Source organism: Helicoverpa zea, chromosome 19 (assembly GCF_022581195.2).
Source record: "Helicoverpa zea isolate HzStark_Cry1AcR chromosome 19, ilHelZeax1.1, whole genome shotgun sequence".
Lineage (NCBI taxonomy): Eukaryota > Metazoa > Arthropoda > Insecta > Lepidoptera > Noctuidae > Helicoverpa > Helicoverpa zea.
The window spans coordinates 6804300-6823578 of record NC_061470.1 but is presented as its reverse complement, the minus strand read 5'-3'; the positions used below and the strand labels follow the sequence as shown (position 1 = coordinate 6823578).

Here is a 19279-nt window from a genome sequence, read left to right as displayed (position 1 = left end):
TATAATAATTTTGTTTCTGTGGACGATGTGGACGGCAGAGTTTCCGAAACATTGTTGCTGTAAACATCTAAGTGATGTTTTAGAAACTGTGTATCTGAAATATTGTTTCCAAGTGAATACATGGCTTTATTACAACTATTTCTAAAGTCATTACAGGCCTTTTTAAAAATCAAATATAAATCATTTTTAATGCAAAGACTTCTGATAAAAGTGACTTTTGCTTCAGAAATTATAAAAAAAAAACACAATGAGCGTTCCATTTCCTTGTATGATAAAAGATTATTCATTAACATCTGAATGTATCTTTCTCTGTCTGACAAATACAAATATTCAGGTTTCATTTTAATTTTATGCCTAAAATTTGTTTGTTCTCACTTCATAGCGGTGTAATGACAATTTTGACATTGACCTTTTAATGACAGCTGACAGGAAAATAAAAACAAAAAGGGTAGTCGATCGATATTGATTCTGAAGAAAGTTTGTAAAAACACCCGGTGAAATGCGTGAAGCAAAAATGAATTCGCATCTGGCTGGAGGGCGACTTAATGTTGCGTTAATCCAGGAGTCTATGCGAGCCGAATTGCTGAATCTGTTGGAATTATACAAAGGGCCTAAAGTAAGTAATCTTGTCAGTGTAGTCTTTCCTCCTAGTCAAGTATATTACGTACTTGTTGATATTGTTAGTCAACAAAGTAACTAAAACATTACAATAGTACCAACTCTGAGTGTTGTTTAACCAACTGCTATGAGGCATTGTAAATATATAATATATTCTTAAATTCCCCTTTGTCATCGTCAAATCTAATAAAATTACAGGACTTAATGGGCAGGAATTATTATTTACTGTTCATAAAACAGTAGGCAACTTAATAAATTATTGTAATTCCAACAAGAAAGTTTTTATTCAGGTAACAATATGGGACGAGTGGCTGGCCGGTCCCATAGGCCTGGTAGCCCAATACTCCTTGCTAAAAGACCATGGCGTGACAGAAATGTTCCCGCTGAAGCCGGGCAGCCTCCCCACCATATCTGTGAAGCATATTGTGTTCATAGCGAGGCCTAAACTTGTGCTGATGGACTTAGTTGCTGATTATGTGCAGTCTCTCAGGTTTGCGATGTCCATCTTTTAGTATTTAAACTTATAAATTAAAACCTGATGTTTGAAAAAACTATTTAAAATGACTAACAGACATTTTGTATATTTCTTTTTGGCGAGTCAATGGCAATCAATCTTAATGTTTAGAGGCCCAATAGTTTGTCATATCCATAATATCTCATATTAGTTGAACTTACTTCAGTAGTTCATGATCTACAAACAACAAATAATAAATGAAACTCAGACTCTAAAGTATTTATTTAATAATATAAAATACATCAATAACAAACATTTGTATAATCAACAGATCAAAACAATCTACCCCAGTAGAATTCCACCTGTTCTTCGTCCCGAGAACGAGTGAGTTCTGCAAGATACACCTGAAGAACCGAGGGGTGCTGGCGAACCTGTCCATCCAGGAGTTCAAGTGTGACATCTTTCCTTTTGAAAGTGATGTCATGTCTTTGGAACTGCAGAATGATTTTAGGTAAGAACTTTTTATTTTTTCTGATCTGTTATAGTTGTATGACAGAGAACGGAGAGAAATAGAAGCGGAAACTTATTAGCCAACTCTGATAAACTTTGAAATAGTGTAAGAATATGAAGTGAAATAGTTATCTCCCATAAGTATAACATGATACCATTATTATAATACACTTTTTTTTTCAAGTTTCACCACCTTTGGTATTCTGATGATAAACAAACTTTATCATTAACATTGTTAAGCCAAACCTCTGGCCACCATTACCAACATTTGACCAACATTAGAGGATATTCAGTACACTGTCCCAATCGGTTGCAATATGTTGTTTCATCGTTATAGCTGAATGTTAAAAGCTACAAACATTTCCAGCTAATGAGCCTTATCAATATGAATTTGTGGGTGTACATTAAAACAAAGAGATTAGGCTCACTAATCTATACATATAATAAATCTGTAAAAAAACTGTGTCTGTACATTGAATATATCAAAAAAATAATAATTGGGTGGGGTTTAGAAACAGTAATGGAGCACAAATCCAAAAAAAAAATTCTGTCTGTATGTCTGTATGTCTGCATGTCTGTATGTCTGTATGTCTGTTTGTTTGTACACGCTAATCTTCCGAACTACTGAACGGATTTCGATGATTTTTTCTTTGTTGTATCAGTATTAAGCCTGGTCAACATATAGGCTATAATTTATCTTCGAAACTTGAAGACCTGATGCAGAACTCCAACAGAGCAACAAAACTATAAGAGATACAAAAATGGTGCCATGGCAAAAATTGTTTCATGTGATGAGCATTTTCAGCTGAGATAATAAATTTGAAGATCTGGAACACCTGATGTGGAACCCCAAGAGCCCAGCTTCTCTGTACCATATACAGGTATGATGTTTTAGTAAAAGTTGTTCAATTTGATAAGCACTTTCTATTGACTTATACAAATTGAAGATCTAAAACACCTGATGTGGAACTCCAGGGGCCCAGCTAGACTATAGCATATGAAGATATGACGTTTTAGCAAAAGTGGTTCAATCTGATAAGCACTCTCTACTGACGTATAAACATCGAAGATCTGGAACACCTGATGTGGAACTTCAAGAGCAATACTACACTTGAAATGTATAGAAATGAATGTTATGAAATAGGTATGGCGAATCAAAAAAAAGTAATTAGTCCGTCTTTTAGATAACCCTAAAATAATGGACACGTATTTTTCTTTTCTCTCTCTCACAAACAAATAATAACGAAGATACAACACGCTTGAATTTTGTGTTAAGTCACTGCTTATAATAGTACAAATTTTACATACCTAGACGTGGCGTTACGAGCCCCCAATCTCCGACTTTGTTTCGTTATATCTCATTATTATTTTGTATGTCTCTTCCAGACCTCGGGACTACAGAGTTCCGAATTTTTGGGAGGCAAACGTGGGGCCGAAGCCAACACGCTGAAGCCCTTTTGAGACAACTTTAATGAAATGGTGACACAAAACCGACGATTATCCCTTTATACACTATAGAAATGAACCCAAGGACAATCCCCGGTGGACGTCGTTAAAAAAAGACAATCCCCGGTTCTGTGCTAAACTATTGCTAACTATGGAGGAAAAGTACTTGGGCTATTGTGATGGGATGTTAGTGGATGACAATGTATTAGGTATCTACATGTAAAAATGGCAGGTGGAGACTTGCCACCTCACTTACTGGGCCCCCGGGAACCAGTCACTGAATAGCAACAAGAGGGCAACAGGTACATGAGCGGCTGTAGGGTGAGGATACCTCGGTGGACTTTAAACGCTGATTACGCGCTCCCTGTGCTTACCATGAGGCACCTACCCTCCGAGCAGGGCTACTAATCCTGCTCTAGCGACTCCACTCTGGACGGCCAAGCCAAGCCAGAGGCGTGAGACCTACCCCCGTCATGGTTCACTCCGACCGGCCGGAGATGGGGGACAGTATACTCTCCCTGGAGAACTCAGTATATATAGCCCCGCGGGGTCGCTACTCCCCGTCATCAGCCTCAGATGTCCTGCGGTGCCTGTATCTCATTATTATTGTCGTTATTATCTCAAGAGCCTTTGTCCCAATTATGTTAGGGTCGACTTCCAGTCACGATGCAACTGAGTACCAGTGTTTTACAAGGAGCGACTGCCTATCTGACCTCCACAACCCGGTTACCCGCTCAACCTAACACCCCTTGGTAAGACTTACTGGCTTCTGACTACCCATAACGACTGCCAAGAATGTTCAATGACAGCCGGAACCTACAGTTTAACATCCCCTCCAAATAACGGTCATTGGTATCCAAAATATACGTAGAAAGTACATAAGAACTTAGAAAAGTTGCATTGGCAGGCACTTGCCAGACCTGGAATCAAAGCCGCACGCTCATACTTGAGAGATTGGTTCTCTACCCACTAAACCACCACGACTTCCACTAAGTCACCACGACTTTGTCATCTATTTAATGTTTTTTTACGTAATAATACGTGTACCTAATATTTTTGCCACTCACAACTTAAATGCGGACTAATTAGAATCACCACTTTTATCCCTATGGTCACGTCTATTGCGGTTCAGTTCTCAGCGTTTTGTTTAGTCTGCTGTGCTTTTGCCGTTAAAGTACAAAAATTAAATATATGGAACGTTTCTAATGGTTATGCGTATTCCGTTGTTTCCAAGTCAACGGGCCCTTAAAATTCAATATCAGACTATTCAGATCTTTGATTTTGCTGACCCCGTAGTCGCTGGCATAAGGGACAGGATCCGCGTACGAAGTCGCGGGCAGAAGCTAGTCAATAATATGACGTGATTTCCCATTGATATTGAGAGTTTATGAGTATCCAAAATTGATCCTGATTAGTAAATCAGTAATGCCTTGTAAGTTGATCTTAAAAAACTGTGTAAAGCACCATAAGTTTTACAGCAGAAAATGTTAAAGTTTTTTTAAACTTCATAGTGCAGTCTGGATTTATTTATTTATACATATGTATCTCATTAGATTAAAACTAATCAAACATGCACTATGCATGTGCACCTATGTGTATTTCTGTCAGGTTTTCCTTATATCTATAGCAAGACTCAATGAATATTGTTAATTTCAGAGAGAACTATCTAGAAGGTGATCCGACGTGCGTGTACAACGCTGCGCAGGCTCTGCGAACTATACAGCAACTGTACGGCATCATACCGAGGGTGTTCGGCAAGGGACAAGCTGCTAAACAGGTTATATGACAATTGCGATTACCATTGAGTTATAAGAGTATGCCAATCAAGGCATAATGCAGTGGTGGATCTACCCTAATTATATACTTCTCGAATGTATTACTCCCTTATGTACTATCACTATGAACAATGTTATATACTACTCCGCCTATTTTCTCCCTTATCTGTTCATCTTAAATACACCCCTTTGTAGGTATTATCTTTCTTATGCACTCCTCTATACATATAGTATTTATAATTTTCTTTATATACTCTCCCCAAATACTCCCTTACGAATTTAATGAATGCAATTTTTTTACCTTATCGAATGGAAATACCCACCTTTGCTCAGGCCTGGATTTGCTCTTAAACTCAGCACATTTTTGTAGATACAAGTATCCCTTTTTGCAACCTGTCATTCACTTCAAGGTATGGGACCTCCTCTGCCGCCTGAACAAAGAGGAACAAGGGCAAGGTCCTAGGGGCGCTGCCACGTCTTGCATAGACCAGCTGCTGCTTCTGGACCGCGCGGTAGACTTCACCAGCGTGATGGCAACGCAGCTCACATATGAGGGACTTATTGGTGAGCTTCTAGAATATTCTTACAATAAATTGGCTTGAGAGGAGCAATGGGACAAGCTTTAACAGCTCAGATATTCAAGATTCTGAAAACTTGTAAGTAATAGAAACAGATTTTTTTTTTTCAAAATTCTTTTAGTTCCTTTAAGTCCGCCGAAAAGTTTTTTTAAAAAGCGTACTTTTCACTGCAAAATTTTTAGGTATGGTCTATATTACAGTATAGGTACAGTATAGATTCCAATTTAGAATTCATCATATGTAAAATTGCTGCTCCAAACTCCTTTACCCACTTCCATAGACTTCTTACCTCATATCACATAAACGAACCCACTTGCAGACGAGATCTACGGCATAAAGAACTCGACAGCAACGTTCCCTGGTCACAAGTTCGTAAGCCCAGACGATGCCAGCCCCGAGGTGACCGCGCGTGAAAAGAAACGCATCATACTCAACTCCAGTGAGGAACTGTTCGCTGAGATCAGGGACTGTTACTTTACTTCGGTAAGTTAGGACATTATTTTTTGTGATGGGAAATCATCAAATGACTCCTTCCGCTGTGGGTTAGCAGCGGTGAGGGAGTCAGACTCTTACTGACTAAAACTCATCATGTTCATTCGTTCGTAGGCTTTTTATGTACCAGGGCCGCGGTAACTCTTTCGAACAAGCCCGTGAGTTAGGGCCTAGAGTTGCGAAAATAGGAAAATTGTGTTTTTCTGCGTTTTTTGATGAGTAGAAGTCTGTTGGAGTGTACCAGGTTATTCTTTAGATATATACTCATATTATGACGAGGTTGAAAGTATGTATTTCTGTTTGTGTTATGTTTAAAAGAATTCGAATGTCTATGTACAATTATGTCTCTTCCATTGTTTTGGAACTACAATTTTCCCTAGTTGTTTTAGTCTTAAAATGTGATCATGGCTACTGACAAGAATGCCAACATTGTCTATACAACATTTTTGAAAGGCTATGTCATCAACAATTGCGCTTCAAATTGAGAACTTTATCACTACTTATCCCGCTCGTCCATACAAACGCATCATATATATCTAAGAAAAGAAACAAAATAATCATTATTTACGAACAATTTTGTCCATAGGTCGGTACAGCACTCTCTAAGAAAGCCCGCGTCATAAAGACGCAGCTAGACGAGCGACACAAGGACAAGTCGGTGCAGGAGATCAAGCAGTTCGTGTCGCGGCTGCCGCAGATGTTAGCCAGCAAGCAGTCGCTCGCCACGCACACCGCCATCGCCGAGTATATCAAAGAGGTATAACTTTACAATATTCATTACATTTACTTTGTTTACATATTCATTACATTACATTTACAATATTTCAATATTTCGTATAAGTTTACAATATTCATATACGTATGAAAAGAAAAGTATCTAAATTTTTCACAGAACACAGAATTTCTGACGCAACTGATAAGTATGCACAGTCTTAAACATCTAGCGCTTCATACAATATTATGCAGGTATGTGTCGAGTCGGAAGTCCGTTCGCAGTTCCATGGTTTACGACGGACACTATATGCAGCTCAGAGTGCATTTTTTTACTTTGAAAAAATACCCACGAACGGGGAAAAGTCTCTGAAAGTCAGAGCAATTTGTCATTTTTCACCGAGGAGTAGTAGTCAGGAATCCGACGTAACGAATATTTTTTCGGCTTTGTATTATATCTTATAAACAGCATTTTATTCAATTTATGGTTTTGTTTATTTTATAGACGACAGACACATTCGAGTTCCACGACACGGTACAATGCGAGGAGGACTTTCTGAACTGCGTGGACAACGAGAAGGCGTGCCCCTACATAGAAGATCTTATCGCGCAGAAGGAACCACTTACTAAGGTACTTAAAACTGATTATTCCTATAACCTATCTATTTGTTGTTTCGGGATCGTAGATTGAAATTTCGTGATCATAATTTAAATGGAGCTATACTTCGGCCGTTCAGAGAATGCGTTCCTGACACCTATCAGTTAGTCACGACTAGTGATGGGCACAACATAACACTGAGTTCGTTACCGTTCCTTCAAAATGAACCGCCGCATTATTTTAAGATTATTTTCGTTTTAAATTGGCGGAATCATTTGTTTTATATTTTAGTTATTTAAGTGGAAACCAAAAAAAGGTAATATTCATATAATAAAATTGTTTTATTTATTCTTTGTTACAAGTACATTGAATTGAATGTGCGAACAGAATATTAATCAGACTCCGATTTGCTTGAGGAGGTGGTGTCTTCATCATCATCTTCGCCTACATGTATAATTATATTATTATCAATAACAGAATCAATCCTGATATCTCGGTCTAACAAAAGCCGGGTAATCAAATAAAAACAGATCGAAAACACTTGAAAAACGTGGTCTATGCGCACGAAACGACAACGGACGACTGTTTTAGCGTCACAAAATGGCGGCCCATAACGCCATTTGGGGTTACCATTTTTAATCTAAGTATAAAAATGCGGTTTGGTCATAGTTTTATTTTTATATTTCATAAACGTTATAATTAAGTCTTATAGTCCATTATTTTCCAATTCTTAAAAAGAAAATCAAAACGTATTATTTTATATTATAACTGTATAAGAACAGATTACGATACTTGCCTGTTATTTTTAGCACAGCACTACAAAATATAAACCGCTGACATAACCTTGTAATAGCGCAGTATAGATTTAGAAAAATATTGTTTACCAAGTTATTTGACACTCAGTTTGGCACAAAATTATAACATTCATTGATTATTGATATAATAATGTTGTTTTAATGCTCCTCAATTGTTAAAACGGTAAACAACCAGCAAAAATATTTTTATCGTAACTGCAACGCCATTGCAAAGTTACGTCGTCAGTTCAATCGCGACGTGTCAGGAACGCATTCTCTGAATGGCCGAACTATAATGTCAAAATTCAATATCTACCTACCTAATCGCAAATCCGGATTGATAGGTTAAATAAATCCACTGTAATTCAGTATGATGTTTAAATTGACAGACGTTATCCTAATGTTTATTGAAAACGTTGCCATTATTTGTAAGGGGACACTTTAAATAACTCTTGATCAAAAAGGAACCAGAGAAAAGAGGCCAGTGTGACATCGTAAAAATAATGGTGTTACCAACATTTCATCTTACTAATACGAATTCAGATTCCATCAAACGAAACCCTTTCGTATTCGAATCCAAGTCATATACTAAACCGTTTTTTCCACAGGTGCTTCGCCTAATCTGCTTACAATGCGTAACCGGTTCAGGTCTGAAGCCGAAGGTTCTAGAATACTACAAGAGAGAGCTAGTCCAAGTATACGGGCTGAATACGTGGTTGACGCTCTGCAACCTGGAGAAATGCGGGTTGCTCAAACCACAGCAGGGGACGAGGCAGTATGCTGTGCTTAGGAAGGTAATGTATTGGTTACGGTAAGAACCAAACTGAATGTCGGTTCGCAACTAGCTTTAGGGTTAGTATTTAAGGAAGCACATGAGGATATTACATAATCAGTATATAAGAAGCGCAAATACGGTAGTATCTAAGGGAGTGCTTAAAGAATATATAGTCGATTACATAAATTAGTCTTTAGTTGTTCCGAACCGCCAATTAGTTTGGTTCATACATTACCTTGTTTCGTAAACGATAACGTAGAAATCTTACTTATATTATAAATGTGAAAGTTTGTGAGAATGTATGTAATGAAACGGCTGGACCGACTTGATTGAAATTCGGAACATTGATAGGTGATAACCTGGATTGACACATAGGCTACTTTTTATCAACACTCCACACGGGCGAAGCCGCTGGCGGAAGCTAGTATTATCTAAATACAAGAACAATAGTGGATGGTATGTATGGAATTTTTCCCACTATCTATAACTATTGTAACCATTCATGTATATCACAAACAATAATAAAACAACCCTTTGCTATGCGCACGCGCAATGCGGTTATAGCACAATGTTGTCCAAATTACTGTATTTAAGTAACTCCTCGCAAACGATAGGTACGTAAATAATGTGATTTAAGTAACTCCTCGCAAACGATAGGTACGTAAATAATGTGATTTTCAACAAACATAGTACATATTTTCATTAAGGCGACGAATTGGTCAACAATAATTCCATAACCGGCACGCGCATCTAAGGCGCCAAAAGGGGTCGGAGCGTCTGAGCGGGGCGAGGATAACAATACGCGCGCTAGCTTATAACTAAAAGTCGTAAGCGACAAAATGGTTTTGTAATTTTATTATTTAGAAATGATAATTTGATAAAAAATCCTTCTACAATTTTAAAAAGTATGTATATACTCAACTACTAAAAAAGTTAAGAGGCTTAAATCGGTCCCGTTTGCCCATAATATTTGAATCTCTTTTTAAAAAGAGGTATGTTTGATATATTTTTCTCTGTTATAAAAGTTACCTAATCATGTTTCTACGTCTAACAAAATAAGGTTTATATCATGAACTTTCAGGTAACCAAGTTGTATTTTGATTCGTTTTGTATTTACTGAGAAAAATTGAGATCCTTGGCGCCAAAAATTCCAATTCGTCCTCTTAAAGTAAATAATTCGTATGATCTTGAAGTCGCCAATTTTCTAGACCGATTTGAAATTTCTTCAGCGTTAAATAGTCTATTTATCCATTAATCAAAATTCTGTAGACATGGGTGAAACCGATAGCGTAAACTAGTATTATGATAACTAGGAAAATGTACTAAATCAATACTTGTTGTCACTATTTATTTGTTACTGGCTTCATGCTAGCGGCGTGTTTATAAATGAGCTCTGTGATCTTGCTTTACCTAATGGTAACATTACCTCTTTTGCCGATGACACGGCAATCACTTTTACAGACACCAATCGGCTCAACCTTCAAACCACAGCTCAAGCTGGATTTAACCGGATTTACGATTGGCTCATTTGCAATGGACTCACTCTTAACACCTCCAAAACAAAATTTATGACCTTCTCGATGCGATCCCTATCCCATCAAAATGACCAGATTGAATTAAAAGCTCACACCTGTCCGAACAATACTCAATATTGTCAATGTCCCCACATATCTTCTACTGACACCATTAAATACCTAGGCATTACTGTAGATAAGCATCTAACCTTCAATCCACACATCCAACATCTTACTGGAAGAATTCGCAAGCTTATTTATGTGTTCAAGACCTTAAGACACGTCGCTAATGCCACTATAATACGCACTGTATATTTTGCCTTGTGTCAGTCTATTATATCTTACTGCATCACCACCTGGGGTGGTGCTGCAAAAACTCACCTCAAACAATTAGAAATAGCCCAAAGAGCCGTTCTTAAGGTATCCACTTTTAAGCCAATACTTTTCCCCACATCAGAATTATATAAAGAGTGCAATGTGCTTACAGTGAGACAACTTTTCATTTTAAATATTATTCTCCACCAACATAAAATAACACCACCAATTCAACCCACACACAGAAGGCAGAATAAAATTTGTAACGGCCCCGCTCCTCATTTTACTTTCACTAAACGCTTCTTTTATTACCTAGGTCCTTTCTTATACAATAAAATTAATAAATTTCTTCCGATACATATGAATACTTATAATAAATGTAGAAAATTAATTCATGTCACCACACTAAGTAAGTCTAACACACATTAAAACGCTCTCATATTCACATACCTACCATCACATACACACTCACATAACACACACCCTTTCTCACACACAAACCCTCACAAACAAACACACATAACACAAACATCAGAATTATCCTTCTTTTGTAATATAAGTTAGTAATAAGTAAGCTTCACCACTGACAGTCTCTGTAAAAAACTGTAATCTTTATTACTATAAAGATACCTGTTGGGATAATGAAGGCCTGAACATTCTTAACACAGGTTATTGCCATAACCTAGCTAGAATGTCAGAACTCACCTGTTTGTTGCAAACTGTAATACTGATTAATGCTACTTGTATACCTCAACTTTATTGTAACAAGACTGTACCATTTTATGCACAATAAAACTTATTATTACTATTATTATTACTTATTACTTCAGCCAGCGGTTTCACCCGCATCCCGTAGGAACCTTTTAGTCCCCAGGCCGGCGAACAAATTTTTTTTTGATACATATACTTTTAAGACTTTGTGAGTGTCTTCCTTACGATGAGTCCGACAAACTTTTCGAATGCGCAAATTTTGGTGCCGCTGCGTTTTTTAATGCTTGACTCCTGAAATTGTCAATATGACGTCACTATGGCTCTTCGTACATACACGTTTCATTTTTTGAGATTCGTTTAATAAAGTTAACTAGAGAATGGTGGTCAACTGGTCCGATTAAGATCGTGCTGCGTTTGGAGTGTCCACCATCCTGAAAATGTCGGTATGACGTCACTACGACTCTTCGTACATACACGTTTCATTTTTTGAGGTTTGTTTAATAAAGTTAACTAGAAAATTGTGGTCAACTTGTCCGATAAAGATCATGCTGCGTTTGGAGTGTCCACCATCCGAAATATGTCGATATGACGTCACTGTGTCTCCCCATACATACATGTCGGTCAAATACAACAATGATAGATAATACTATTCTTATTGCAAATATCGACTTGTCCGACAAATGTAGTGAGGCAAATAGTCAGTTCGACAAGAAAATGAGAAAAAAATATTACAATTGGAAGAAGTTTATTCTTTTTGTCAATTTCTGACTTAAATATTCACGTGCATTATTTAAGTATATTAAATTGGCATACTACTTACCAATTTTAATTACTATTTTAGAAAAAGTAGCCTGACTAAGACGTATTGTTGATAGTTTATATTATGTTAAGGAATAATATCCCACATCTATTAATGGACTCTATATCAATCAAAAGGACTTTTTAAGTGCAACATTTTGTCTCAACATACCACTTATCAATTCTTAGTATTTTAGCCACTCTAACGTCCGTGGATAGTACAGTATCCAAGAAAAAAGTAGCGTCATACGCCCATGGATACTATAGTATCCAAAGCGACGAGTTGTGTTTAACTCCATCTATTTTAAAATACGGTATTATTTGTTGAGTTTTGACAGCTATATAGCTGATGAAATAGTTCGACGAAAAAATAAGAGATGGTAGTGTAACAAGCTTTTGACAAAAAAAAAAAAATTAAGTTCAGTTGACGCGTTTGACGTTCGTTTCGTTAAGTGTTTTTATAAGTGTCAACTATTATGTCGTTTTGTTTTATTTATTTTACAAGTGTTATACATCAAAATAAACTAGAAGATTTGGGCTTTACGATGATGTTTAAATATCACAGTTTTAGCTGATAAATCTAGTCTAATTTTAACTTCAAACGATTGTTGTTTCGAAAAAAGTCCGGTCAAGGTCATAGGCCAATCTTAGTTTTGTTTATACATATTTTACAAATTTTGCATTAAAATATTATATTTAATATCGTAATAAGCAAAATAATACATTTTTCAAACAGAAATATACTAAATTCATTGAAAATTTCGTAATAGCCTTCTCGAGCGCGGGAGACATCGCGGTAAAATTACGAAGAGTAGTGTTTTGTTTCGATTTAATTAAAATACTTAGAGTTAACCGAATATAATCAAATATACATCAGAAGAAAGGGTAATAAGCCTAGTTTGTTCTGAAAATATTTTATTGATAAAATATGCAACAGTTGTCCCTTATATTTTAAAATGGTAGAAATAAATGTGTTTTTTTCTCCTTAAAATCATGTTTAACCCGGATTTTAGTATCAAAGATTATAACTAACGATTTTAAAATATCATTAACTTTGATCTGTATTCTTTAACCATTTTTTTCGTATTTTTTTCTTTATTTTAGCCATTACGGTTCAGTAGCTGTATAGGTTTTTTGTTACGACGAAGTTGCGAGTCGCGCGTGGTTCGGGTGCCGCGCGCGGCTGGACGTTAGAGAGAGAAACGGTCGCGCGGCCCGGACGTTAGAGTGGTTAGAAGATATAGCCCAAATAAGGCGTATTATCGATAGGTTTTACTATGTTAGGGAATAATGTCCCACCTCTAGGTATGAACCATATGTCAATCGAAAGATCTTTTTAAGCGCTATATTCCGTCTTAACATACCACTTACCGATTCTTAGTATTTTGGAAGACATAACTGACCTAAGGCATATTATTGATACTTTACATTGTGTTAAGGAATAACATCTCACTTGAAGTTATGAGCCATATTTCAATCAAAAGATCTTTTTAAGCGCAAGGTTGTATTAGCATAACTCCGACAAATTGTTAGTACTTTAAAAGCTAGAGCTTTTCTAAGAATATATTATCGGTAGGTTCTGTCAAGCTAATCCATTACTTCTTTAGTAACAAATTATATATTATTTGAAAAACCTTTCCAAATGAAACATTTCGTGTTAACATACTTCCGACAAATTGTGAGTAGTTTAGAAGCTAGAGCTTATTTAAAATTATAATTATTGATAGAAATAAATCCCATCTCTAGTAATGAGTTATACATCATTCAAAAGACGTTTTTAAATGCAACATTTCATATTAAAAAAACTTCGGCGAATTGTTAGTATTTCAGAAGCTAGAGCTTATATAAGATTATTTTATCGATAGGTGTTTTCAAGTTGATAAATCCCTCCTGTAGTAATGATACATATATCATTCGAAACGACTTTCTAAAAGCAACATTTACTATTAACATACTTCACACCAATTGTCAGTACTTTATACCAAATCTTAAAATATATCTATATTTTCCGGACGATTTTTGATCTTTGTCGGACAAGCTTACCACAATTTCCTAGTTAACTTTATTAAACAAATCTCAAAAAATGAAACAGGTATGTACGAAGAGTCATAGTGACGTCATATCGACATTTTCAGGATGGTGGACACTCCAAACGAAGCACAATCTTTATCGGACAAGTTGACCACCATTCTCTAGTTAACTTTATTAAACGAATCTCAAAAGATGAAACGTGTATGTACGAAGAGCCATAGTGACGTCATATCGACAATTTCAGGAGTCAAGCATTAAAAAACGCAGCGGCACCAAAATTTGCGCATTCGAAAAGTTTGTCGGACTCATCGTAAGGAAGGCACTCACAAAGTCTTAAATGTATATGTATCAAAAAAAAATTTGTTCGCCGGCCTGGGGACTATTTGCACGAACCCGGATAAAAAGTAGCCTATAACCTTCCCCGATAAATTGGCTATCTAACACTGAACAAACAAAGTCTTCAGCTTTATAATAGTAGTACAGATTAAAATAAAAATGAAGTACCTACTGACAAATCCAACAATATTGATATGATCGCTAATTCCTAGACGCTGCACCTCACCATGGACGAGACAGAGATGAACGCGAAGGACAAGAGTTACCTGTGCAACAAGTACACTCCCCTCACTGTACGCCTCAGCGAACATATCGCCAAGAATAAGGGATGGACTGGTAAGATCATAACATAATAGTAGTTTCATATTATATAAGAATTTAATTATAGGTACATTGATTTTGCCACATCGTCATGTTGGTTTCGGCTTCTAGCTATAAATGGATACAGCCGAGTACCATTGTTTTGCATGGAGCGACTGCCTATCTGACCTCGTCAACCCAGATTCCCAGGCTACACGCTCACAGTACCCCTAGGTAAGTATGGTCTGGTTGTCAGACTTTCTGGCTTCTGACTACCCGTACGCGGCCGCTAAATCCATCAATTTTGTGATATTAAGGACGGCTCAGCATAGCATTTTGAACGGAACACCACGCTGTGGTCAATGTCGTGTCAGAAAAATGCCTTTCGATGCTACGGCATTTTAATAAGATACACCTAAAATATATCAATAACGGAAATATTACTAACATAAAGTTGTGTCGATGATTAAATGATTTGACATCCTAATGTGTGTAGGCTAGTGTAGGCCTTAAACATCCACAGTCATTGGGCTGTCGTCCAGCACTATTTCCTAAAATAAACAGCTGTAACAAACATACCTAACAGATGATTTAACAATATGTCTCTAATAATATGATAGCCATTCAACTTATGTTCCCAGCTATGCATCTATCCTATTATCCTATAAAATACTACGAATGCATCCTATTATTCTAAAAACCTTTTTGTTACAACAAAAAAATAACAATATTACAGTACTTATTAAAACGTTAAAAAAACATTATCAAACAAATCATATCGAAATACATTGTACATTATGAATCATTTTGAGATAAGTAACACAAATACATATTTGATTCTGACGCTCCGATAGCGACGGCGTGACCTTATGCAAATAGCTCACGCCCATATTAACACGACGAACAAGCCAATTAGTCTAACGCTGACCTAATCAACTTCCTTATTCTGTTCTCTTTAACCGACTTTTTTAAAAAGAGGTTCTCAGTTTGTATGGCGTTTTTTGGCATATAATTTTTCAGACTTAGGAAAAGGTTCTATGTATATTAATGAAGTCGCTTTTATATATATTTTTTTTTTAATCAGTAGGTACATTTTGATCCGGCAACACTTTGCTCTAAAATAAAAAAAGTGTTCTGATTTTTTTTCGGAAATAAATGAATGATTGCCGTTGCGAATGCTTTTCGATCGCATGATCTGCGAATATAATACGAGATGCTAATTGATTTTCTAGATATTTTGGCTGAATGCTCTTGTTTCAGAACATGTCTAAAAGAGACGAATTTGTGACACAATTTCTTTAGATTTTTTATTAATTCCATGAAATGATACACATACTATATCAGTCTTATTTTTTGGTCATATGTTTGGCGGAGTCTTTGTTAACTCTTAACATACGCCAGCCGAAACACAATGTGTAGATAACTATACTGTACTATACTGAATATTTAGCAACTTAAAATCGCATTGCAGTGCAGTCAATAATGTGAAAATAATAGCTATACATCTGTTTCAGGAATTCAAGATGTGCTCGGACTACTCCCAGGGCCTACAGTCGATGAATTACAGACGTTACAACCACGCATGGCCCGTCGCAACTCCATCTCCAGTGAAAACTCTTCCTCTATGGAGAACCCTCGCGTTATACTGGTCTTCTTCATAGGAGGCTGCACCTACCAGGAGATCTCCGCTCTCAGGACCATCAGTCAGCAGGAAGACTCCAATGTGGAATTCGTTATTCTGACCACCAAGCTCATTAATGGCACTACCTTCATAGAATCTTTGATGGAAAATGAGTAAATGTATTAATATTATTATTCAATATAGACTATTATATTTTTTAATTTTAATATATCAATGTGTAGATAGTAGATATGTATGTCTCAATAATGTAATTCCATATATATTTAAGTGATAATGTAACTTCATATATCAATTATTCAAGAAAACCCAAATAGTAGTTTAAATAATCTTTTAATTCTCATGACTCCACACATTTCATGAATACGGAATAAAATTAAACATGAACCATAAATCTTGGTTTATTAAAATTTCATATTCATAACTTGCATATAATATAAACTTCAATTTGATCAGTTGTTTTCTTTAAATAAACTTACAAAAGTCCTGCACGCTTACCAACTATATATTACAATTTTAAAGCTTTCAGCATAATAAAAATAATTTCGTACACCAACATACAAACAAGTGTAATCTAATGACTATTCTCATAAATATTCGTTACTCGTGTATTTTGTGATGTTGGATTTCTTTGGTGGTGCGACGTAGACACCAAACTTCTTGGCTAGGTTCACCAGCTTGTCGTTGTCGTATCCAACCTCCTCCTTGTAACATCTGAGCATTAAAGGCATCACTGTGTCTAAAATAAACTTAAAGTTCTTCTGAGCGTAACTAGAATCATTGCCTATGGAGAGCATAAGGCGAGCATTGAACACAGCAAAGATGCACTCGTCCAGCACGTCCATCATGTCCTTGGTGGCCAGCTGCAGGCCTACCTTCTGTATTGTTATGACGGACTGTGCAAACCATATTGTACTACTAGATAGGTCCACCCATGTTTCATTTATTATGTACTTAGCTAAGATAAGGCCCAAACTTTCCATCTGTACTAAGAATTTATTGACTCCAGCTTTAGTGTGCATATTTACAGGGGTCCACTTGTCCTCTGACACTTTACTTCTCATAGAGTCTACTATCTTCTCCCTGTACTCTCTCATAGCCTTCACTATGGGAGCTCTTAAACAGCTGTTCATCTGAAATCTCAAATCTAGACCGAACTCACAGAACAGCAGACACTGATCCCGCAAGCTCTGCACACAGTCTAACACAGAATCCAACGCACACTGCGGAGTGAACACTTGTTTAATAATTTGACTCATTAACATTCTAAGTTGCATGCTAGCCCAGACTACGAAAGCACTAATTTTATTCTTAGGAAATAACGTAATGAACTCTGTTAAGGCATCGCTGAGTGAGCAGAAGAACACCTCACCTACTTGCTTCACGTAACTGTTGATGGAGCCCTCCAGCTGCACCCCCTTCACGTGAACCTTCACCGTGTGACTGCATATAGCTAGAAATAGTTCACATGCCTGACTAGTCATGTTAAACTTGTTGAGTATGTGCACTGGCTGCCGAGATGACTGCAGGCCGCCTCTCGGACTCCAATTATGATTAACATCAAGTTCTTTTAACAATATTTCTATCAACACTTTCTGCTTTTGTTCAATTCTCTTCAGTAAATCACTTCTCTGTGGATGATTCTTATTTTCTTCTGTATCTAATGCCTTTTGAGCTGATACCATTAGTTCATATGTTTTTTGAAAATGTCTTTCAACTATTAGTACATCCAGCTCCTCTGTGACATCAGCTAGCCACTCCGGCAGCGGTGGCACTTGGGGAGAGGGTAATTCTTCAACAGACAGACTGGGGGACTCCAGTAACTCTGGTTTAGGCTTGTCTTGACCATCCTTTTTCTTTTGCTTTGATGTCTCTTTTTCAATATGCAACTTCTTAGCAACATCAAACTTATCGAGCCAATCTTTCTTGATAGCAAAACTATTGCACTGAAACACTCTAGTATCTGGGAAGGCTAACACTTTGAAAGCTTGTTTCACACTTCCTAAGTCTCTCACATTCACCACAGCAAGGGTACTGATAGGGTAACTGGCCTGAAACTTATATCTATTAGGACCTCTGCGGTTTGATATCCACGATGTCAACATAAGGCAATCATTGAATAAATACACATGCATTCTCTGTAGAGCAGTGTTCTCTTCGGCGTCGATCTCTAGTAGGTCACCTTCGTGTAGCAATGTTCTATCTGGGACGTCTAATAAGTTCATACAACCTTCCACTTTCTCAGAGATAAGGTTGAGCTTGTTCTTGCGCTGCTCCTCGGCACGCTCGGCCTCCACGTCGTGGTTGTCGAGTGACTCGCGCGAGATCGCGTTCTCGTTGCCGAGGACCGACGCGTGGGAGAGAGTCGTGAGCACAGTTCGCTGCTCGCTCAGCAGGTGGGACAGCTTGTACATTTCAGCTTCTAGGTGGGATATCTCCGTCGCCGTCTCGATGAACTGCATGTAGTTCTCGTACACATTTTTCTTGAGGGCACTGGCGGTCTCTTCGGCTAATGATCGTATCTTATCCTTCTGTTGTTGGAGCTCCTCCCCTCCGACACAGGACTTGGCCAGTTCCTTCACATACCGCTCAGGCACAAAGTCTGGCACAGCGAACTTCTCCATGTTAATTTCGGACATCGTTATCTTAAAATATTTACAGTTTCTACTCGTAATTGTTAGTTAAAAACACTGGCTCACTCATCATTCGATAATCGAACGACAGGACGTATCAACCCATCAAATTCAAATGTCAGATTTGCGTTCCGTTACTTGTCAGATTTTTTTGTAGGCGTTTACATAATTAAACGTTTAGTTTAGCTTTGAACTAGCTAAACTGATTGTATATCATATAATGATAAAAATATAATAAATTGTTTTTTTAG

The 19279-nt window shown here is 37.0% G+C and overlaps 2 protein-coding genes across 2 annotated transcripts; one reads left to right on the top strand and one right to left on the bottom strand.

Annotated features, from left to right (window-relative positions):
• Positions 1–414: 414 nt before the first annotated feature.
• On the top strand, positions 415–16847 carry LOC124639399 (vacuolar protein sorting-associated protein 33A). Its single transcript, XM_047176735.1, has 11 exons — positions 415–616; positions 909–1108; positions 1404–1583; positions 4685–4805; positions 5214–5367; positions 5701–5864; positions 6460–6630; positions 7090–7215; positions 8585–8770; positions 14669–14792; positions 16271–16847. The coding sequence occupies exons 1-11, from the start codon at positions 500–502 to the stop codon at positions 16552–16554; spliced, it is 1827 nt and encodes a 608-aa protein (XP_047032691.1). The 5' UTR covers positions 415–499; the 3' UTR covers positions 16555–16847.
• Positions 16712–19151, bottom strand: LOC124639398 (exocyst complex component 8). Its single transcript, XM_047176734.1, has one exon. It carries the CDS (start codon positions 19032–19034, stop codon positions 16983–16985), a length of 2052 nt encoding a protein of 683 aa, XP_047032690.1. The 5' UTR covers positions 19035–19151; the 3' UTR covers positions 16712–16982.
• Positions 19152–19279: the final 128 nt, after the last annotated feature.

Coding starts and splice junctions, on each gene's coding strand:
- LOC124639399 (XM_047176735.1), top strand. CDS start 500: ATGCGTGAAGCAAAAATGAATTCGCATCTGGCTGGAGGGCGACTTAAT. Junction 617..908: donor AATTATACAAAGGGCCTAAA/GTAAGTAATCTT, acceptor GTTTTTATTCAG/GTAACAATATGGGACGAGTG. Junction 5,865..6,459: donor GGGACTGTTACTTTACTTCG/GTAAGTTAGGAC, acceptor TTTTGTCCATAG/GTCGGTACAGCACTCTCTAA.
- LOC124639398 (XM_047176734.1), bottom strand. CDS start 19,034: ATGTCCGAAATTAACATGGAGAAGTTCGCTGTGCCAGACTTTGTGCCT.